We start from the raw sequence: 22,821 nt of genomic DNA, 5'->3' as shown, positions 1-22,821 counted from the left end.
TAGACCCCGATCTGGTACGAGGGTCCTCCCACGTGGAGACCGTTGGCGGGGCCGCCATCTTGACCGTGTGGTCGTCTGCGCCATTTCCCCCCCCCCCCAAATTGATCACGGTATTGTCCGCACAACTGAGCTGTGCGCACAGCGGTGAGCCGAGCGCACAAATAGGCCCGTGCGCACAGCGGCGCGCGCATCCCCACTAAGCGCACATTTAGCAGTCTGCACGCACAGCGTTGGCGCACCCGGAGCGCACAACTAAGCCTTCCGGCGCGTGCCCCTACGCACACAGGCGAGTTTTTTGAGGCACTCCATGCGCACAAATCATAGCACCGCCGGCCAAGAAAGCAAAGGGACAAGCCCTCTGCCCAGCCTGCCACCTGAGAGCTGCACAACCCGAAGTGGCTTCTGCCCTGTGTCTGCAGTGCGAAGAGGCTCTGGGGGAACCGAAGCAAGGCACCCCTCTGCCAGTATAGGAATCCGGCTCCACCAGTGATAGTGCCCCGGACCTCTCTATATCCGGCTCTGTCCCTCCTCAGATGGGCTCCTCTGGGAACGCCACTGGACTCAATATAGACCCAGGAACTTTTCCTGGGTGGAATTCTTCAAAGGGCTGCAAACCTTTGTTTAGGCACAATCAGTGCCACTGGTGACACAGCCACAGTCTCCACCAGAAGACCAAAACCTTCCAGTTCCCTCTCGGCCTCCTCGAGAAGTGCCTCCTCCGGGCAAAAGCCTCCTCTTAGGGGACACAGACACCTCGGAGGAAGAGCCAGCTTCTCTGGAGGAAGGGGAAATCCCTCCAGGAATGGAACCATACCAAACCATGATGCGTTTCTTCTCCAAAGACGAGCTATCAGATCTCGTGTCTCTGAGCCTGAAGACGCTGGCCATCCCAGACACAAGTACTGCAGCGGAGCCAAAGACAAACCCTGTTTTGGTCGGGCTCCGTCAGGCCTCATGCCATTTCCCAATGCTGCAGGCCATACAACAACTGATTGACCTGGAATGGAATGCCCTGGAGGCCAGCTTCAAAGAAGGATGGGCCCTAGAAGCCCTATACCCCCTCAGCCAAAGAACTCCTAGGGTACCCCAAAGTGGACGCCATGGTATGTGCTGTCTCAAAGCGCACTACCATTCCAGTCGAAGGCGGAGCTGCACTCAAGGATACCCAGGACAGACGTCAGGAATCAATCCTTAAACAGTCATTTGATGTCGCAGCTATGTCCCTGCAGATCGCTGCCTGCTGCACCGTGGTGACACGTGCCTGCTTGTCGCTTTCCAGGGATGCAACCACGTCCGTTGAAACATTAGAACCGGCGATATCTTTCCTCACGGATGCGATCACCGACCTGGTGCGCACCTCAGCCAGGGGTGTCTCATCCATAGTGGCAGCCAGAAGGCAACTCTGGCTCTAAAGTTGGTCAGCCGACGCGACTTCAAAGTCGAAATTCACAAGAATGCCCTTTAAAGGAGCCCTCCTGTTCGGAAGCGATCTGGAGAATTTAGCCGACTAATGGGGCAAATCCCCAATACCTCGGTTACCGGAGGACAGGAACAAAAGAAACCAACTCCCCTCTCCCAAAGATCCAAGGGCAGAGGATCCCAGTGTTTTAGACCGTACAAAAACACATACCAAGTACCTTGCCCGCAGGCAGGGGCCAGTCCTTTCGGAACAGACACAACAAGAGAGGAGCCGGCTCAGGTCCAGGCCCCAGCCGCACCCCACAATGAGAATCAACAGACCCATCCACAGGAAGAAGCCATAGGGGGCAAGCTTGCCCTATTCTACCAAAGATGGGTCGAGATAACATCTGACAAGTGGGTCCTAACCATCATTCGAGAGGGATACTACCTGGACTTCCACAGCATCCCTCCAGACAAATTTGTGAGATCACCGTGCCACTCTCTCTCCAAGAGGACGGCAGTGGAAACCAGACTGACAAAACTACTTGCCCTAAAGGCGATAACCTCAGTGCCCATGCACCAACAAAATACTGGTCACTATTCCATCTATTTTATCGTCCCCAAGAAAGAGGGAACGTTCCGGCCCATCCTGGACCTCAAGTCCATCAATTGCTACCTGATAGTATCCACACTTCCGCATGGAAAAACTATGCTCAGTCATAAGGGCAGTACAACCGGGAGAATTCCTGACCTCTGCATCTGTCAGAAGCCTATCTCCACATCCTGGTCCATCAAGACCATCAGCGCTTTCTATGCTTTGTAATACTGGATCATCACTACCAGTTCTGGGCGCTACCCTTCAGCCTAGCTACTGCCCCTCGGATGTTCACCAAAATCATGGTTGCGGTGACACTGAGGAAAGAAGGAATCTTCGTACATCTGTATCTAGACGATTGGCTGATCAGGGCAAAATTGCCAGAGGAAAATCATCAGGTGACCACCAGAGTCGAGAATCTACTGCAGAATCTCGGGTGGGTCATCAACACAACCAAGAGCTGCCTGCAGCCCTCCCAATCACTAGAATACCTGGGAGTCCAGTTCGACACCAAACAAGATAAGGTTGTTCTTCCCTGTACAAGGAGAAGGAAATTGATAGACCAGTTGAGAAAACTGTTGAACTGTTTTCACCCCAAGGTATGGGATTACCTCCAAGTCCTCAGCCTCATGACATCAACCCTAGAAGTCGTTCCTTGGGCAAGGGCCCACATGCGACCACTACAACATTCCCTACTGTCACGATGGAACCAGATGTCCCAGAACTTCTCCGTTCACCTCCAGCTACCAGCAGAGGTGCGGACCCAGCTCCAATGGTGGCTACAAGAAGACCATCTGAGCAAGGGAGTAAGACTATCCCCACCGGCCTGGGTCTTGCTCACCATGGATGTGAGCCTACGAGGGTGGGGAGTCCACTGCCAGGAACTGATGGCCTGGGGCAATGGGAAAAGAAAGAGTCGGGATGGAACATCAACCGACTGGAAGCCCGGGCAGTCAGACTAGCTTGCCTATGATTCAGTCACAGACTCCGGGGCGAATCTGTCAGTCATGTCAGACAACGCCACAACAGTTGCCTACATCAACCTCCAGGGATGAACCAGAAGCCAATAGGTGTCCCTGGAAATAGACCCCCTTAACAGCGTGGGCGGAAGCAAAACTACAAGGGATCTCAGCTGCCCACATCGAGGGAAAAGACAACGTCACTGCAGATTACCTCAGCAGAGAGAGAGTCTAGACCCAGGGGAATGGACGCTGTCGACCACAGCCTTCCAGTTGATAGTAAACCGCTGGGGAACCCCAGCCATGGATCTTCTGGCAACTCGGTCCAACACCCAAGTTCCCAAGTTCTTCAGCTGCAGACGAGAACCACAATCCCAAGGAATGGATGCCCTCATCCAGACCTGGCCACAGGAAGATCTGCTGTACGCTTTTCCCCCATGGCCACTATTGTGCGGGATCATCCGCAAGACAGACCACAGGAGGCTAGTACTTCTAGTGGGCCCCGGACTGGCCAAGAAGGCCATGGTACGCAGAAATTCGAAGACTTCTTGCGGGGAACCCTCTGTGTCTACCCCCACACAGGGACCTGCTCCAGCAAGGACCGATCTTCCACAAAGACCCAACTCTATTCTCTCTTACGGTCTGGCCATTGAGAGGACTCGCCTGAATAAGAGCGGATACTCTGGGGCAGTGATCGACACCTTGCCCTAAGCGCAAGTTTTCCACGGCTCTAACTTACATACGAATATGGAGAATATTCGAAGCCTGGTGTGAGGACCGCGACATCTTTCCGCAGACAGTCAAAATCCCCATGATCCTGGAATTTCTGCAGGACGGTTTGAAGGAAGGGGTTGTCTCTCAACTCCATCAAGGTTCAAGTGACTGCGCTTGCCTGCTTCAGAGCCAAAGTGGACGGCATCAGTCTATCATCCTATCCAGACGTTTCCCGATTCCTGAGAGGGGTCAAGCAAATCCGACCACCACTGAAGTGGCCGGTGCCCCTATGGAATCTCAATCTAGTACTAGACTTCCTAGCGGGAGCTTCCTTCAGACCTACTCGCAGTCTGTCACTATGGCTCCTGACCTTGAAGACTGCATTCCTAGTGGCAATATGTTCAGCCCGTCGCATCTCCGAGCTTCAAGCACTATCCTGTCGGGAACTGTTCCTTAGATTCACACCGGGATCCATACAGCTTCGCACTGTCCCCTCCTTCCTTCCAAAGGTGGTTTCTCATTTCCATCTAAACCAAGCCATCTTGCTGCCATCTCCAGACGCGCATAAGGACTCAGAAGACTCATGCCTTCTTCGCCATCTTAACGTCGGCAGACTCCTAGTCCGATACCTGGAAAGATCGGAATCCGTACGAAAGACGGACCAACTATTTTTCCTTCACAGCGGGAAGTAACAAGGGGAAGCGGCCTCGTGGGCAACCATAGCCCGCTGGATCAAAGAAGTAATCAAGGCAGCCTACATAGAGGCAGGGAAGCATCCACCTCTACACGTCAAGGCCCATTTCACGAGGGCCAGGCAGTGTCTTGGGCAGAAACCAAGATGCTGTCGCCTGCGGAGATCAGTCGGGCAGCGACGTGGTCCTCCATTCACACCTTCTCAAGGTTCTACCACCTGGATGTTCAGGCCCGGGAGGACACATCATTTGCAAGGCCAGTACTAAGTGGGCCACGGGCAGCCTCCCACCCGGTTTGAGAGTAGCTTTTGTACATCCCATTGGTCCTGAGTCCATCTGCTACATGCTAGGAAATGGAGAAATTACTTACCTGATAATTTCGTTTTCCTTAGTGTAGACAGATGGACTCAGCATCCCGCCCATGGCTGCCCCAACATCTGGACACTTCGGGTGACAATCCCCGAGAGCAAGACAAGCACAGGTAAGCCAGTCCTTTCCCCTAGTTTAAGACACCCATACTTGCCGGGTGTCGGCATTTTTCGGTTGAGTGCTCTGGCGGTCTCCAGTTGGAAATTCAGTTCAACCAGTCCTCCAAGTTAATCAAGTTATTAAAACACACATATATATCCACAATTGCTTTTCGAGGAGAATATTGAAGAGCTAAGCTTCCTGCATGGGTATATGTAGGCTGACGTCAGATTGAAATCTGACTCAGTCTCCCAACTGCTATCAGGAGTACACTATACCCATTGGTCCTGAGTCCATCTGTCTACACTAAGGAAAACAAAATTATCAGGTAAGTAATTTCTCCATTTGATTTGAAAGGGTAAGCAGCAGTTTTTGCATTTTCCATTTTATTATGGAAATCCTCTGGTCTGTATTAGTGACTTTGCGGGAAAGCAAGTTTCTCTCTTTTCAGAATCTTTCCAAGGCTTACTTCTTCTTTCCAGTTGGAAAGATCATCATAGGTTCCTCCCATATTTTTTTTTTTGTTGGCATTCTAAAGCACTCTCATTTCAGGGCTCTCCAATTTTGATCTTGCCACAATTCCAAAAACCTTTTCAAGGTGTAATGTTAGTTGTATATTATGGTTCACCCATATCTCTGTGATTGCTTAACAGGACCACATGTCATCAAGAAGACTTTTACAGTGTCCAACAGAGTTGTGCAAGTTTAGAAGGCTTGGGCTGGGTAATTAAATTTACTAAGAGCAAGCTGTTTCTTCCCAGTCTCTGAAATACCTGGGAATTTCTCTTTGATGCCAAAGCAGACCAAACCTACCTGACTCTGGAAAAGTAGTCCCATTTGTGAATCAGGTAGAGACATTTCTTGCTCGAAGGGTTCCTAGAATTTAGGATTATCTACAGTTCCTGGGCTTTATGGCAGCCTCCTCAGATTTGTGTCCTCTACAGTTTTTCCATCTGGCTCGCTGATCCCCTCAGTCTCAGAACTATGAAATTTGTCGTCCTCTTCCAGGCTCAGAGAGGCAAAACCTTCTTGGGGGTTGATGCCACTGAACTTGCTGAGTGGACAGAGTCTAGCATCTCTTCAGTGGGTGCTCCTCAAAACAGATGCAAGATTATTGGAGTGAGGAGCCCACTACCAGGATTGGGTTTCTCAGGGAGCTCTGGTCACAGGAGGATGGCTCATGGTCCATCAACAGGCTGTAAACCAGGGTCTTCAGATTGTTTTGCTGCATTTCCTCCTTTTTCTCCTGTCCTTGTTGAAGGAAATGGCAGTTTGGATTCTCTCTGACAATGCCATAGCAGTGACGTATGTGAACACAGACACCCAGAGTCGAGGGGTCTCCAAGGAGACAAGTCTTTTACTTTTCAATGGGTGAAGGAGAATCTTCTGCAATTTCTATGACTCACAAAGTGGGACTAGGAAGCATCCAGTTAGGCTTTTGCTTCAGAGATTTGTTGGTTCCCAGAGAGTAGGAGCTTAGCCAGAAGACTTTTTAGAAGACAGCAGGTTGATGGGAACCTCCACACACGGTCCTATCAACAATTAGACTCTCTTGTCAAAGAGGACAGCTGTGTTGTGTGTTTTCTCCCTGTCTTTTCAGAGTGAGACATTTGAGAAAGATAGTGAAATGGCCAGGCTATCCTTAGTATGCAGATCTTGAGACTACAGGTTAATCATCTGATATGATTCCTAGGAGATCAAGATCTCCTAAATTGGGGTCTGATTCTTATGGAGGGCCTATCATTTATCCTATGGCCTTATTCTTGAAAAGTTGTGATTGCATAGTAAGAGAGATTTCTTCTCTCTAACATTTACCCTGTTGAAATCCCAAAAGAATGTCATTTCACTTGCTTATGTTTGAGTCTAGCATCATTTTGAAGCATGCTGCAGGAAGTGGTCTGTATCACTGTAGTCATCCAATATTTCCAACATTTCTGGCCTTCTTTCAGAGAGTTGCATACAGGTTTGATTCCAAATTTCTCAGAAGTTTCAAGTGGCTGCCCTTCCAGAGGGTTTATAATTTTTTGCCCAGATTTTTTTTTCTTGTTTTTCTCTGAAGGGTGTAACTTCTTTGACCTTTTATGTCTATGGTTCCTTAGTGGAACCTTTAATTTGGTTAATAGAGCTTTAGTGGGCTCTCTGTACAAGCCTCTTAACACTCTGTAGGTTATCACTGAAGATGATTTTTATTCTGGCCATTTGTTCAGCTAAAGGCATTTCTGAATTTCAGGGCCTAGTCTTGCAGAAATCCCTTTCTGGACTTCATTGTTTTCAATGTCTCACAGACCAGTCCATTATATCTAAATTGGTTTCACCATCTTTACTAGCGTTAAAGGGGAGTGCTATATTAGAGGTTATGCCAGTTTTTAGATGTATGTCTAGGTCTTGAGTATTTAGCAATCTAATCCTTTTCTTGGAAATCTAACATTGTTTTAATTGCAGGCCTTTTGTAGGGGGTGGCACAACTTGTAAAACCTCTTTGGCTAAATGGTTTAAATGGAGGTGGAAAAAAAGCAATTGATTCAGCTTCTTTATTAAAAGGTCAGCAGCCTATGTAGGTTATTTGGCAATCTCAGCGAAAGCTCCAATTTCTTCTTGGGTAGAGCTTTCGCTCTTGCCCTGGAGGATATTTGTAAGGCAAACACTTTGGTCTTCCTTACATTCTTTCACTAAACGTTTCAGTGTGGGTGTTCATGCAAAAGAGGGCACAGTCTTTGGAGTTTATGTTCTCAGGGCTGACCTAACTTCTTCTCTTTCAGATTAATTGAACTTAGGTACTTCTCACATGTCTGGACTGGTTTAGCAAGGTGAAAAGGAAGGGGAAATTTAGTCTTACCTGATAATTCCTATCCTTTAATCCTGCTACACCAGTACAGGACCCTCCCAGGATGTTCAGCTTGTGCAATCTTTGAAGTGGTGTGTACCTCAGTCTACAGAAATTGAGGGAACTGGAGGATTACTATTCACTTCCGTTTTTCCTTTTTCAATTATCCAAGAAAAGTTTGGAAGGATCATTTCTTTGGAGGACCCTTTAAGTGTTTCAAATTATGTACATGTACAAGTTGCGATGGAGAAGGTACAGAGAAGGGCGACCAAAATGATAAAAGGGATGGAACAGCTTCCGTATGAGGAAAGAATAGAGAGGTTAGGACTGTTCAGCTTGGAGAAGAGATGGCTGAGGGGAGATATGATAGAGGTCTTTAAAATCATGAAAAGTCTAGAATGGGTAAATGTGAATCGGTTATATATTCTTTCAGATAATAGAAGGACTAGGGGCACTCCATGAAGTTAGCATGTGGCACATTTAAAACTAATCGGAAAAAGTTCTTTTTCACGCAGTGCACAATTAAATTCTGGAATTTGTTACCAGGGGATGTGGTTAGTGCAGTTAGTATAGCTGGGTTTAAAAAAGGATTGGATAAGTTCTTGGAGGAAGTCCATTACCTGTTATTAATCAAGTTAATTTAGAAAAATAGCTACTGCTATTACTAGCATGGGATATACTTAGTTTTTGGGTACTTGCCAGGTACTTGTAGCCTGGATTGGCCACTGTTGGAAACAGGATGCTGGGCTTGATGGACCCTTGGTCTGACCCAGTATGGCATGTTCTTATGTTAGGTTTTTTTTTTCCCATGGCTTTGACCTAAGAAGTGGCTTTTTGCTGGTTCTGCACCATGGTAACAATGTCATGCAAAAAGATGTGTCCTTGTTCCGTCTGCTAGTAGGGGGAGAAAACCCACACATCTGGACTGGTGTAGCAGGATTAAAGGAAAAGAAATTATAAGGTAAGACTAAATTTCTCCATTTCTGCAATATTTACAAAAGTCTTTTAAACAGATAACATAATAATCTGTCTAAATGGCCTACCCGGTTATATTCAGCCCTTGTTATGCTAAATTCTCACAGGACAAGCAGGATGGTAGTCCTCAATATGAGTGACATCATCAGGATGGAGCCTAATCACGGAACACTTTTTTGTCAAAGTTTCTAGAACTTTGACTGGCCTACTGGGCATGCCCAGCATGGCACTAATCCTGCATTCAGGAGGGGTCCCCCTTCAGTCTTCTTTTTTCCGTGCAGCAGTAGCCACACGGGTTAAGGAGCTCTAGAGATTCCTGACAGGAATTTTCCTCATGGAACGTCTTTCAAAATTTTCAAAACATTTTACCCCATAGGGGTCCCCCTATCGATATCTGTACTCTGCGGTCAAAAGGTAAGGCTTTACCCTCGTTTGCGGTCGATTCCCATCGAGTTTTCCCTTCGGGGCCTACTGGCCATCAACCGCACCTTGGCTAAATTTTTGTCAAAGCCATGACATCTGGTTTTCGTCAGTGCCCTCATTGTCCTCTGACAATGTCCATCTCAAACCCGCATAGGGTTTGTGTATTATGTTTGGGGTCCAACCATGACATGAAAACTTGCACCAAATGTGCCCAAATGATGCCGAAGGGCCGTAAGGACCGCTCAGAAAAGATGGAGTTTCTTTTTAGTCAAAACCACAGACTCCATCGACCGCTTCGACTTCATCTGAGCTGGGGCCATTGACCTCTCGACAGCATCGAGACACTGGTGTGGCCCAGCCGGCATCAACTATTCCAAAGGTGTCGACTTTTTCCTCATCACCTCAGGATAAGGTCCGAGGAGAACATCGTGAAAAGCGTCGACACAGTCATCGGAAGGCTCAGTCTGCCGATCCAGGCAAGCCCTCGGTATCGACGTCGATAGAGTCACCGATAAAGAAATCCCATCCGGAGAAGGCCCCATCCTCCTCTGCGACTGGGTCACCGAGGCGTTCCCCCCCACCTTCATTGGTGCTGGGAGCTGTGATTCCACTTTCACCGGTGGATCCTCCAGCTACGCCAGTGTTGCCTCCTACTCCGGAGCCGGGGTTCCACGCCCCAGGCTTCCGCGAGGAATTGGATCAGATGATCCCAGAGGCCATCAATAAGGCATTGCAGGGCTTTCAACCTCCATCGGTACTGATGCCGATGCCAGCCCCACTATGCCACGGCACTCGCACCCCTGCTTGGCAGGCTGGATGCGTTGATCGATGCTCTTCAGCCGCTGGAACAGAGGACACCGGTATGTCCACTATCTTCCACGCTGATACCTTTGTCATCAGAGGACGAAGAAACACAGATATCTATACCACCGTCTGGGATCTTGCCACCGACTCATCCATCGATGTCGCCGGTTCCATCGGTGCCTCCATCGAAGCTGTTGGTGTCACCTTCGATGCCTCTGCCTCGTCCAATGGGAATAGCACCATTACTCCCCTCTGGAGATCCTATGGGAGCTGCTGATCAGCCTTAAGATCCTTGGACCGATGAAACCTCCCAGGATACTGATGACTTACCTTCTCAACCATCTCCACTTGAGGAGCGAAGACGTTCTCCTCCAGAGGATCTGTCTTTCATTAATTTCATTAAAGAAATGTCTGGGACTATTTCATTTCAGCTTCAGACAGAAGAGGACTCAAGGCACAAGATGCTGGAAGTTCTCCAGTTTCTTGATACCCCAAAGGAAATTGTCTATTCCTATTCATGAAATCCTCATTGATCTACTAAAGAGGAATTGGGAGCACCCAGGTACGGTACCACCTGTTAACAGTAAGACAGATGCCACCTATCTTGTGCAGGCAGCTCCTGGGTTTCAAAGATCACAACTGGATCATCACTCTGTGGTTGTAGAATCAGCCCAGAAAAAGGCAAGACGTTCCAAACCTCATTCTTCCATTCCTCCAGGGAAGGAACAGAAATCCCTGGATGCATTTGGCAGACGTGTCTTCCATGGGTCAATGCTGATATCTTGCATTGCTTCCTACCAGTTATACATGACCCAGTATAACAGAGACCTTTTTAAGAAGATCCAGGATTTCTCTGAATCTTTACCTGAGCAACTCCAGGATCAGCTTCACGCTCTGGCTCAAAAAGGCCTGGATGCTGGCAAGCATGAGATCTGCGCTGTGTATGACATCTTTGACACTGCCTCCAGGGTCTCCACAGCGGGGATTAGTGCAAGAAGATGGGCCTGGCTGAAGTCCTCCGACTTAAGACCAGAGGTACAGGACAGGTTGGCTGACCTACCCTGTGCTGGTGATAACCTCTTCGGGGACAAAATTCAAGAGACTGTGGCGCAGCTAAAGGACCACCATGAAACGCTGTCAACTTTCTTCAGTGCCTGCTGATTTCTCATCACCAACATATGGCACACGATCACCACAGATTAGTGCGTACTTGCTGTGGTGTCTCACTGTACCAGCGGACTCCCTACTTCAACTGACGTGGGGGTCATCCGACCACTCTCCCCTTCTCAAACAGGAGGTTTCCACCCTCCTTGAATCCCAGGCAATAGATCCAGTGCCCCTCTCCCAACAGGGGCAGGGGTTCTTTTCCTGGTATTTCCTCATACCAAAAAAGTCAGGTGGCATTCGTCCAATTCTGGACCTTCGTGCCCTAAACAAGTATCTACAAAGGGAAAAGTTCAAGAAGGTAACCTTGGGTTCTCTACTTCCTCTTCTGTAAAAAGGAGATTGGCTTTGCTCTCTGGATCTCCAGGACGCATACACACACATCTCGATCACCCCATCTCATCGCAAATTCCTGTGATTCCTGGTTGGCCCACAACACTTCCAGTACCGAGTGCTGCCATTCGGCCTGGCATCCGCTCCGCGAGTGTTTACCAAGTGCCTCGTAGTAGTAGCAGCCTATCTCAGGAGTCAAGGTGTCCATATCTACCCTTATCTCGACGATTGGTTGATAAGGGCTCCGACTCAGCAAGCCGCATTGGCGTCCTTGCTTCTCACTCTTCATACCTTGGTCTCCCTAGGGTTTCTAATCAACTATCCCAAATCCAAGATAGTTCCATCTCAAACCCTATCCTTTATAGGGGCCGACCTGATCACTGTACAGGCAAAAGCCTTCCTCCCTCAGAATTGAGCTTTCACCCTTGTCACCCTGGCGCGTCACCTACAGACTCGAGAATACTCAACTGCTCGTCACTTCCTCATACTGCTGGGTCACATGGCATCCTCAGTGCATGTCACTCCGATGGCCCGCCTAGCCATGAGAGTAATACAGTGGACCCTAAAATCCCAGTGGATTTAAGCTTGTCAGCCAGTGTCCAGTATTGGACACGTTACCAAGCAGCTCCACCTGTTGCTGGCCTGGTGGATGCAACACACCAATCTACTTCAAGGCCTTCCATTTCAGGCTCCAGAACCTCAAATTACCTTGACAACAGATGCCTCCATCCTAGGGTGGGATGCTCATGTCAGCGACCTGCAGACTCAGGAAACCTGGTCTCCAGAGGCAGCCAAACACCAGATAAAGTTCCTGGAGCTTCAAGCAATCAGCTATGCCCTCAGGGTTTTTCAGGATTGCCCTTCAAACAAGGCCATCCTGATTTAAACCGACAATCAGGTGGCGATGTGGTACATTTTTTATTTATTTTATTTATTTATTTATTTAGAGTTTTTATATACCGGCAATCATGAAAACATATCTTGCTGGTTTACATCGAACAGGAGTGCATTATAAACAAAAAACTAGAACTGTGGTGTCCGAAAGTACAGTTACAATTAACAAGGGTAGCCGAACTTGGAGAAGGAAGAAGAGAGGAGAGAAAAGAGATGGTTAAACAATATACAATTTAAATATAGTATACAGAATAAATGTTATATACAAGAGGAGTGGAGTTTTAGGAGTCATTGGAATGTGTCAAGCAAGGGGGAATTAACAAGGGTAGCCGAACTTGGAGAAGGAAGAAGAGAGGAGAGAAAAGAGATGGTTAAACAATATACAATTTAAATATAGTATACAGAATAAATGTTATATACAAGAGGAGTGGAGTTTTAGGAGTCATTGGAATGTGTCAAGCAAGGGGGAATGTGTCAAGCAAGGGGGAATGGGATCCTACCTCCTCTGTCAGGAAGCTGCACAGATATGGGCGTGGGCCCTTTCCCACTCGATGTACCTCAGAGCCATCTACTTGGTGGGCGTGGGCAATGTGTCAAGCAAGGGGGGAATGTGTCAAGCAAGGGGGAATGGGATCCTACCTCCTCTGTCAGGAAGCTGCACAGATATGGGCGTGGGCCCTTTCCCACTCGATGTACCTCAGAGCCATCTACTTGGTGGGCGTGGGCAATGTATTGGTGGACAGGTTGAGTCGCATGTTTCATTCGCACGAGTGGCCTCGCAACCCCACGGTAGCGGACACAATATTCCAACGTTGGGGTTACCCTCACATAAACCTCTTTGTGTCAGTCCACAACCACAAAGTAGAAAACTTCTGTTCTCTCACTCACAGCCAAAGGACGCTTTTGCCCTCTCATGGGCCAGCGGTCTCCTCTATGCGTACCCTCCACTTCCACTCATATCGAAGACTCTCGTGAAGTTAAGAGGGTGAAAGGCTTAAAGATTCTAATAGCCCCTCAGTCGCCATGCCAGGTGTGGTTTCCAATCCTCCAGGACTTATCAGTACGCTGGCACATTCCTCTGGGGAAGGATCTGCTTCTGATAACTCAGAACGACAGGTACCTGCACCACCCCAACCTCCAGGCCCTGTCCCTGACTGCCTGGATATTGAAAGGTTAATACTCCAACCTCTTAACCTTTCGGAGTCTATGTCTCGATTCCTGGTAGCTTCACGAAAGCCTTCCTCGAGGAGGTCTTACCATTCTAAATGGAAGAGGTTTACAGTCTGGTGCACTTCCATGTCCGTAGACCCCTTCACTTGTTCCACTGCGAAGTTGCTGGACTATCTCTGGCACCTGTCAGTCAAACCTCAAAACTTCCTCCATCAGGGTGCATGTTAGTGCGGTAGCTGCGTTCCACAGGGGCGTAGGTATGTCTCTATTTCAATACAACCCTTAGTAGCACGCTTCATGAGAGGCTTGCTCCATCTAAAACCTCCACTGTGCCCTCCGGCCCCTGCTTGGGATCTTAAAGTGGTTTTGGGGTGACTCATGAAACCTCCTTTTGAGTCTCTCCACTCCTGTAATCTCCGTTAATCTCACATGGAAAGTAGTTTGCCTTCTCGCTATCACGTCCGCTCGCAGAGTTAGTGAATTGCAAGTGTTAGTTACCTACCCGCCTTACACTAAAATTAGGGTAGTGCTCTCCTCTCACCCTAAAGTTTTACCAAAGGTAGTATCGGAATTTCATATTAATCAATTCATAATACTACCTACTTTCTTTCCCAGGCCCCATTCAAACCCAGGAGAACAGGTTCTGCATTCCTTGGACTGTAAACGTGCCCTAGCCACCTATCTGGAGTGCACCCAATTGTTTGTTTCTTTCGATACCATCAAATTGGGAAATCCGGTGGGAAAACAGACCCTCTTCTCCTGGTTGGCAGACTGTATCTCCTTTTGCTATCAGCAAGCAGGCATTCCACTGCAAGACCGTGTGAAGGCACACTCTATCAGGGCCATGGCAAGAACAGTAGCACACCTCTGTTCGGTGCCGCTTGCTGACATTTGTAAGGCTGCTACCTGGAGTTCTCTCCATATCTTCGCAGCACATTATTGCTTAGATAAGGCTGGCAGACAGGATTCCATTTTTAGCCAGTCTGTTCTGCGCAACCTATTCTCAGCTTAACTCCCCAGCATCTACCACTGACCCGTTCAGGATGCCCTCCTCACCAAATTCCACCCCTGTTGTTGTGCCTGTTGCACGTCTTTGGGTGAATTTGGTGCATTGCTCGGGCATCCTCTGCTCGGTACTCACCCATATGTGAGGACTACCATCCTGCTGGTCCTGTGAGAAAGCAGAGTTGTTTACCTGTAACAGGCGTTCTCACAGGACAGCAGGATGTTAGTCCTCACGAAACCCACCCGCCACCCCGCGGAGTTGGGTTCGCTCACGATTTATTATTTTATTTTTTACACGTATGCAGGGTTAGTGCCATGCTGGGCATGCCCAGTAGGTGCCAGTCAAAGCTCTAGAACCTTTGACAAAAGTGTTCCGTGATTGGGCTCCATCCTGATGATGGCACCCGTATGTGAGGACTAGCATCCTGCTGTCCTGTGAGAACACCTGTTAGAAAGCAACTCTGCTTTCTAACTGGATAACTAGTTACCCGGCTAAAATCTAGCCAGATAAGACTGAGGAATTCTAGGGGTGGGCAGGAGATGTTTTGGGGAGGAGCAGAGCTAACTGGCTAACTCTGATATTCGGAGTTAGTCAGTTACCTTCTGCAGCTAACTCTGGTTTTGCTGTAGGGCTGTCCTAAAGTTAACCGGTTATACATAACCAGCTAATTTTAAGATAGCCAGGTATATTCAGTGGCATAACTGCGTCGCTGAATATATCCTGCTAGTTAACTGGTTATGTGTAGCCAGCTAACTAGCCGCATAGCGGCTCATGTGGACCTCCTACGTTTTTACATAGTATGATTTTGTTCATTTTTATTTGCTCATATCATGGATTTCTTATTTCTTTGATTTGTAATGGTCAGTCTATCCATGTGGGCTTTTAGATCAAAACTGGTTATAAATGCATTTTATACAGGCTTCCTCACTATTTCCACAGATAAATGTGGTGGGAAGGGCAAAGTGGTCTATGTGAAATGCGCTGGCTTGAAAGGTCACAATCGAGAATTTAATGCACCAGCTTGGGGTTAAGTGGTATAGCGGTACCCCGTGCCAATGCCATGAAAGGGGACCTGTACATAAATACTTTACAAAAATCCCTTTGGCACTATTAGAAGGTCCTGTTTACTTCAGACATATGAGAAACATTTTTCCTAGATCTCTGTGTAGGCTCCAGGAACACAAACCTACCTTTTATCCTCTTATTTCCCTTCACAGGCAGTTTGCGAACACTTGCACCAGAAATGACACTTTGCAATACAGCCTCTGCATACAATATGCCAATTTCATTAGACAAATGTAACTTTATTCAGTAAACCTTGCCCTTTTGGCCAATAATGTACCTTGTCCATGTGTGAAGAAATAGTTTTAAACATCACTTGTAAAATGCTGCGTGTTTTCTGGTATATAAAACTGCAGGTCAGTTGCTTCTTTGCAATTACTAGATGCTGTAAACTTAAGACTGTGCACATAGAAATATGAAGGGGATTTTTTTTTTCCTGTCTAGGTGTGGACACTGTAAGAATTTAGCTCCCACGTGGGAGGATCTCTCCAAAACGGGCTTCCTAGCTTCGAATGTTATCAAGATTGCAAAAGTGGACTGCACCGCTGAGCGTGCTCTCTGTAACAGATTCTCTGTAAGTTAGCAGCTGTGGGTCTTATTTCCATATTTAAACTTCCCGTAAACTGAATCTGTTTATCCAGATCTGATCTTACATATAAACTTTAGAAATTCAACAGCTAAGAAGGCTCAATGGTGCAAATTTTATTGTATTTTGTTTCAAAACCAAGAAATGTAAGGGAACCTCTGAGAAACACTGTCTGGTGCACACCTTCTCTGAGGCTGAGATTGGCTTTGGGTCCTTCACACCTCTCCTTTTTAACAATATTCTCAGTAAAGGTATTTTCAGTATCAGAATTCAAGAAAACATGGAACAAACCCAGAAGATCTCAGAGGAAGAGGAAGGAACTAGAAAACTGAGTAGGAGATATGGATGGGCAGATTGGATGGGCTCTGTGCTTATCTGCAATTATGTTCTGTTTCTGTATTTGATTTTTTTTTTTTTTTTTTTTTATTATTCTTTTCAGCCTGCTTTTGAGTGCTTCTTGGCTATTTTGCATGTAGAGGAGTGATTTGGGGAAAATGAATGACTTCAGTACTTGAAACTTTATCCTGCATCTATTTCACTGATTTAACTCTTCAGCACATCTTTTTTTATATATATTTTTTCTAGCACATCTCTGCCCTGTCACCTTTTTTTTTTTTTTTTTCTTCCTGTACCTCTTTCCTCACCAACTCCCTCCCCCTGCCCTGGATGCTTATTCAGGTTTGTGGCAGGCCTTGATGCAGAAAGGAATTACTTTTGGAACACTCTATTCCCTGCTGTGACCATGATGGACTACACAAACCTGAAGCTCTGTCTCGTGCAAGTATTCCAGGACAGTGCTTTCCAACCTCTTTCTGCCTAGGACCTACTGATCAGTTCTTAAAGTCATGGGATTGTAGAATTTGCATAGAGGCCAGTTTTTAACAGTTTTCAATTTTTCTGCTATAAATCTTGGTGAATTTTAAGAGTTGCTTGCATTAAAAGGCCCATATATGCAAGATATAGGCCCAGGGTGACCAACTTGTATTTTAAAACTGGAAAAATTATGTGCATTTGTGTACAAGCAATAGAATGCGCAAAAGAGGCTGATTTGGGGCAGGTCAGGGGCCAACATTTACACAAATAAAATCCCATCTTTAAAACCGGAGAATGCAGTGTATGTTGGACTGTTACCTGGGTATTTTTACTTCTGTTCATTATAAGGTGTAAATCAGAATAAAACTCATTATAGCCAAAACTACTGGGTGAGTGGTCTGCGTAAACTGTGAAGCATGCAGGCTGAAGAACCAGAAGGGGTCTAGATGACCTAGAGAGAGACTGCGCAAACTGGTTATTTCATTCATGCAAGGATGTTTTTAAAATTGTGTGTGGTTGTGCATGTAAAAGCCAACAAGTCTAATGGGAAGACTATGCGAATAACCTTTCCTCACATTACCATCTAAAATTAGGGGCACTCGTGCACGATCTAAAATTCCAGCATGAGTGCTCATGTCCATATATGGATATATGTGGGTGCATGTGTGCTCATTTTAAAGTTACCATTAAAGATTTTCGAGTTTATCTGTAAACCAGCAGCGAGCTTCAGACTGAATCTCTTGCTGTTTTACTTTTCATGTTCCTGAACATACTCAGATCAGTCCAGACCAGTGGGTTATGCACTCCCACCAGCAGATGGAGGCAGAGAATAAAACTTCAAGGCACTGCTATATACCAAGTGTGCCACCTGCAGCTCCTCAGTATTTCTCTGTCTCCAGCAGATGGTGGTGCATACCTACAGCTCTTGGCTGAATTTTCTCTGGAGTAGTTTGCTCCCTGAGGTGCCAAGTTCCGTCTTGGGACCATCCCTCGGGTAGAACTGGGTGAACAGGGGCGTTGGATACCCCTGGTTGTGCTAGCCCGAATGTCCTGGGACCCCCCGATAGCCAGGGGGCTGGCTCCTTCAGCGGTTTTGAAGCCTCCCTCCAAGTGGCCGCTGGTTCAGGGAAGTAAGTTGTGTGTTTGTTTTTTTAAGGTAGTTTGAGTAAGTTTAAAAAAAACAAACATTTTTTTCCCTAGGCTTCCTGCGTTCAGCGGCTCAGTCGGGTGATTGTGTGCTCGGCAGAGCTGAGCCTGCAGTCTGCGGGCCTGGTTGGGAGAGCAGGCAGTATTCTATGCGGGGCCTTCCCGACTGGGTAGGAGCTCCCTATACGCAGCTGCTCGGCAGTGCCGAGCTATTTTAAGTGCGGTGGCCATTTTGTTGTCTCGCTGCCAGCTGACTTCCTGTGCGTCAGCTCGGCAGGGCCGGGTTATTTTTGGTGCGCACACCATTTTTTGTTAGAAAAAAAAACGCACTTTCCTGCGATCTTTGCAGTGGCTCTCTTTCTCGCCCTCAGGGATCCTTAGGGACCCTCACCATGTTGAAGTATGGCGGAAAAACCTGTTGTTGAGCCTTGAAAGGCCTGTGTACCTGGTCTGCCTACCTGGACTCCCTCTCCCTGTGCACTACGTGTGCTGCGGGAGGGGAGGGGTCATCTTCTAAGGGGCTAAAGCCCAAGAAAGCCGTGCGGGGGGCAGCTTCAGGGGCAGGTCTCCTGCAGCCTCACCTACGCCTACCAGGAAGGAGTCCCTGGACGACGCGCCCGCGCTGTGGCAACTGGATCAGGGAGACGTGGGGGACGCGGAGTGTGATTACAGCTTCGATGAGACTGGTTCCGGGTGGTTTTTCACCTGAGTTTGTACTCCTCATGCATGAGGACTTCTTGCCCAGGAAATTGGCGAAGCACAGACCCCAGGAGGGAAGTTGGGGGGTCCTGAAACACCCCAAATTGCATAAGACTTGCAGATCTCACATGCAGCCTTGGCCCTTGGGGATCTTGAAGGCTCGGATGACCCGCAGGGGGATCCCTCACCCCTAGGGGATGCCGCTACAGACCCAGATGTGACCCTCTCCCCAAATCTGCATACTGTCGGGGACGATCAGCTTCCGGTGGAGGCTGGTTCTGAAGGGGACGATCCACGTGTGGTTCGCCTGTTTAAGAAGGATGAGATGCAACCCCTTATCCCTCAGGTGTTCAAGGAGTTGGGGGTGAAACTCACTCAGGAAGAGTCCGACAGCGAAGGTGTTAACCTGGTCCTGGATGGTCTCAGGGGTCTGCTCAGCGCTTTTCCTATCCCGAAGAAGATCCAGAAGCTTATTAGTCGAGAATGGGAATCTCCGGAGGCAGGCCTCAAGGTCGGCCGGGTTATGTCTAAAATGTACCCAGTTCTCGAGTAAATTTGGAGCGCTTGAAGACTCCAAAGGTGGATGCGGTAGTGTCAGCGATCACTAGGAAGACTACTATCCTGGTGGCGGGTGCCGTGGCTCTACGGGATATTCAAGATTGTAAGCTGGAACTTCACCTTAAGTGCCTGTTTGAGGTCTCCTCCTTGAGTCTTCGAGCGGCGGTTTGCACGAGCATGATGCAGCGTGCCTGTTTGTGTTGGATTCCAAAACCTCAGGATCCAGCTTCCTCCAGAGTTTTGTCTCCGTCCCAGGGGGCCTGGCTGGAGGCGGGTGTCGCGTATGTAGCAGACACCTTGTACAATCTCGTACGTACCTCTGCCCAGAGTATGGTCTCTTCGGTAGTGGCCAGGCAGTTACTGTGGTTTTGAAATTGGGCGATGGATGCATCCTCCAAATCACAGTTATGTAACCTTCCCTTTCGAGGGAAACCTTTTTGGGGAGGATCTGGACCAGCTTGTGAAGTCCCTGGGAAACACTAAGGGTAACAAGCTACCTGAGGATAGGAAACTGTTCAAAAAGTCCTTCGCGCCACGGACCCATTATCAGGACACTCAAAGATTTCGGTCTGGGAGAGGCGGCTCCTTCTCCGGCTCCAGGCAATCAGCGGCTCGACAGCAATCCTTTCGAGGATCCTACAGGCCGGCAAGAGGCAGCTCCACCCAGGGAACGGGAGCCGGGAAGCCTGCCCAATGAGATCAGACCTGCCCACTCCTTATGCGTGGCAGTCGGGGGGCAGTCTGTCCCAGTTTTTCAAGGAGTGGGCCAGAATCACCTTGGATCAGTGGGTTCTGGAGGGTAATAAGGGTCGGCTACGTCTTAGAATTTTCTCGCCCTCTCAAGGAGACCTTTCTGGAATTGCGCTGCATTTCCCACAACAAGCAGGTTGCAGTAGACGACAAATACGAAAGTTGCTCAGTCTGGAAGCGATTGTTTCCATTCCACGGGATGAGCAGGGAAGGGCTCAGTACTCCGTTTACTTTGTGGTGCCAAAGAAAGAGGGTACCTGGATCTACAGCACGTGAACTTAAGCTTGAGGGTTCCCTGCTTCTGGATGGAGACCCTCAGAACGGTCATCGCAGCTGTCCAAAGGTGGATGCAGCGGTGTCGTCAGTCTTACAGAGGCCTACCTCCACATTTCGATTTGGAGCAATCATCAACAGTTCCTGCATTTCAACATTCTGAGACAGCATTTCCAGTTCCGGGCCCTCCCCTTTGGCTTGGCAACGGCTCTGCGAACCTTTTCCAAGGTGGTGGTAGTTGTGGCGGCGGCTCTCCGGATGGAGTGTTAGTTCACCCTTACCTCGACAATTGGCTGATTCGAGCAAAGTCAGAGGAGGATTGCTGGTGAGCAATACACCGGGTGACGCAGTTGCTCCAGTCGCTGGGCTGGGTGTTCAATGGGACAAAAAGTCATCTGATCCCATCACAGTCCCTGGAATATCTGGGAGCTCGTTTTGACACTCAGGTCGGCATGGTGTTCCTCACAACGGACAGGATGGACAAGTTGCGGCAACAAGTACTTCATATATACTGCAGATTCTGGGCTCTATGGCTTCGATGCTGGAGTTGGTGCCATGGGCCTTTGCTCACATGAGGCTGTTGCAGAGAGCTCTGCTGTCTCGCTGGAACCTGGTGTCAGAACAGTACCAACTGCCATTACCGTTGTCACAGCAGGCCAGGACCAGCCTGGAATGGTGGTTATTGGAGACCAACTTACAGAAGGGCATGCCCCTCGAAGTCCCGGATTGGGTGGTCATGTCGATGGACGCAAGTCTCCAAGGTTGGGGAGCGATATGCCTGGGTCATGCAGCCCAGGGCACCAGGTCCTTACCGGAACAGTCCTGGTCTATCAATCAACTCGAGACGAGAGCATCCGCAGGGCATTGGTGGCGTTCCTGCCTCGGGTTCAAGGAAGATGGTTCGCATCTTCTCAGACAACGCCACCATGGTGGCATATCTCAACCAACAGGGAGGAACCAAAAGTCCAGCCGTGGCTCTGGAGGCTCATCTTCTCTTTGCTTGGGCAGAGGTTCATCTGGAAGGAATCGCGGCCTCTCACGTGGCAGGAGTGGACAACGTGCAGGAGGACTTCCTCAGCTGACATCAGCTGGATCCTAGGGAGTGGGAACTTTCCTGGGAGGCTTGGAATCCACATTTATGCCAGATGGGAGGTTCCCCAACTGGATCTCATGGCAACACAAACCAACTCGAAGACAGTACGGTTTTTCAGTCGCAAAAAGGAGGTCGGGGCGGTCTGTCTGGACGCACTCGTGTGCAAGTAGCCGACCGAAATTCTACTCTGTCTTTTCCCTCCTTGGCCTCTCATCGGTCGTGTTCTTCGGCGTATAGAGCAGCACCCAGGTTCAGTGGTCCTGGTGGCTCTGGAGTGACCACGACGTCCTTGCTTTGCAGACCTCTTCCAGCTAGCAGCAGACAGTCTGTTGCGTCTAGCCCATCTCCCGGATCTCCTATGCCAGAGGCCCATCTTTTCGAATCGGGAGGATCGCTTCTCTCTCGCGGCCTAGCTTTTGAAAGGCGGTGGCTCCACATGAAGAGTTATTCGGAACTGGTGATTTCCATCCTCCTCCAGGCTAGATGTCCCTCCACTTCCATGGCGTACTTTCGGGTGTGGAAAGTGTTTGAGGGCTGGTGTGAATAGCAAGGCATAGTTCCCCTTTCGGTGACCATTCCCCACATTTTAGCCTTTCTCCAGCAGGGCTTATCTAGGTTTGGCTTGTAGTTCCCTCCAGGTCCAAGTTTCGGCTCTGGGGTGCCTCATAGGCAGGGTGGGTGGCAAGCCTCTGGCCAGCCATCCGGATGTTGTCTGTTTCCTAAAAGGGGCATGAATTAATGCCGAAACATTGGCAATGTCGAGTGTGTGAAGCTGAGGTACCGCAGCGGGCTGAAAAAGAAATTGAGAGTTTGCAAGTAAATTCGTTGGAGAATCAAAAGTTTAAAGATAAGTAATTTTAGTAAGAGTAATTCCAATAAAATGAGTAGAAACAATGTAGTTAAGTATGGGAAGAAGTAAGTGTCGTGAACTTCAGTGCTCGTTTATGATTCTGGTTGGAGCCCATCGCGGGCAAGAGATTGGATTGGAAGAGCACTTTTATTTCTGATACGAATTCCCATAATTATTATTTTTTTAAAACTTTTTTCAAGTATTTTTCCTCATGATTGGATGGGGTGGGTTTTTTTGGGGGTTTTTTTGTATGTGTTACATGAGGTCGTTGAGCCATTATTTGTTTGAAATATACTTATGTATGACTTACAGTACAGATCAGAGGTGGGCAACATATCAACCATTTTAAGTACATGTACAAGTCTTATTGAGTAATATTGCAATATACCACAACTGAAATTTTGTGGAGAACTTTTCTTTGTTTCAGGGACAGTTGCTATGCTGTCCATCATATTTCATGTACTTGTAGTATGTGATTCACTTGTTCTCACCCAGTTTTGTGACACATGAGGGTATTTTAATTGAATATGGAAAAGCCAGTCTATAAGTGCAGGAACAGTTCTAGCCTT

At 48.1% G+C, this 22,821-nt stretch overlaps 1 protein-coding gene across 2 annotated transcripts in view; it reads left to right on the top strand.

Moving 5' to 3' along the window:
• Positions 1-22,821, top strand: part of TXNDC5 (thioredoxin domain containing 5) — an 80,031-nt gene that overhangs the window by 56,257 nt on the left and 953 nt on the right. For both annotated transcript variants that reach the window (XM_029590629.1, XM_029590628.1), the window contains exon 9: positions 15,929-16,058. In XM_029590629.1, the coding sequence (XP_029446489.1) occupies positions 15,929-16,058 (130 nt within the window). The remainder of the gene's footprint in view (positions 1-15,928; positions 16,059-22,821) is intronic.

The sequence above is a fragment of the Rhinatrema bivittatum genome, chromosome 2 (genome assembly GCF_901001135.1).
Source record: "Rhinatrema bivittatum chromosome 2, aRhiBiv1.1, whole genome shotgun sequence".
Lineage (NCBI taxonomy): Eukaryota > Metazoa > Chordata > Amphibia > Gymnophiona > Rhinatrematidae > Rhinatrema > Rhinatrema bivittatum.
The sequence above is the reverse complement of the archived record's forward strand: the minus strand, read 5'-3'. Positions and strand labels throughout refer to the sequence as shown.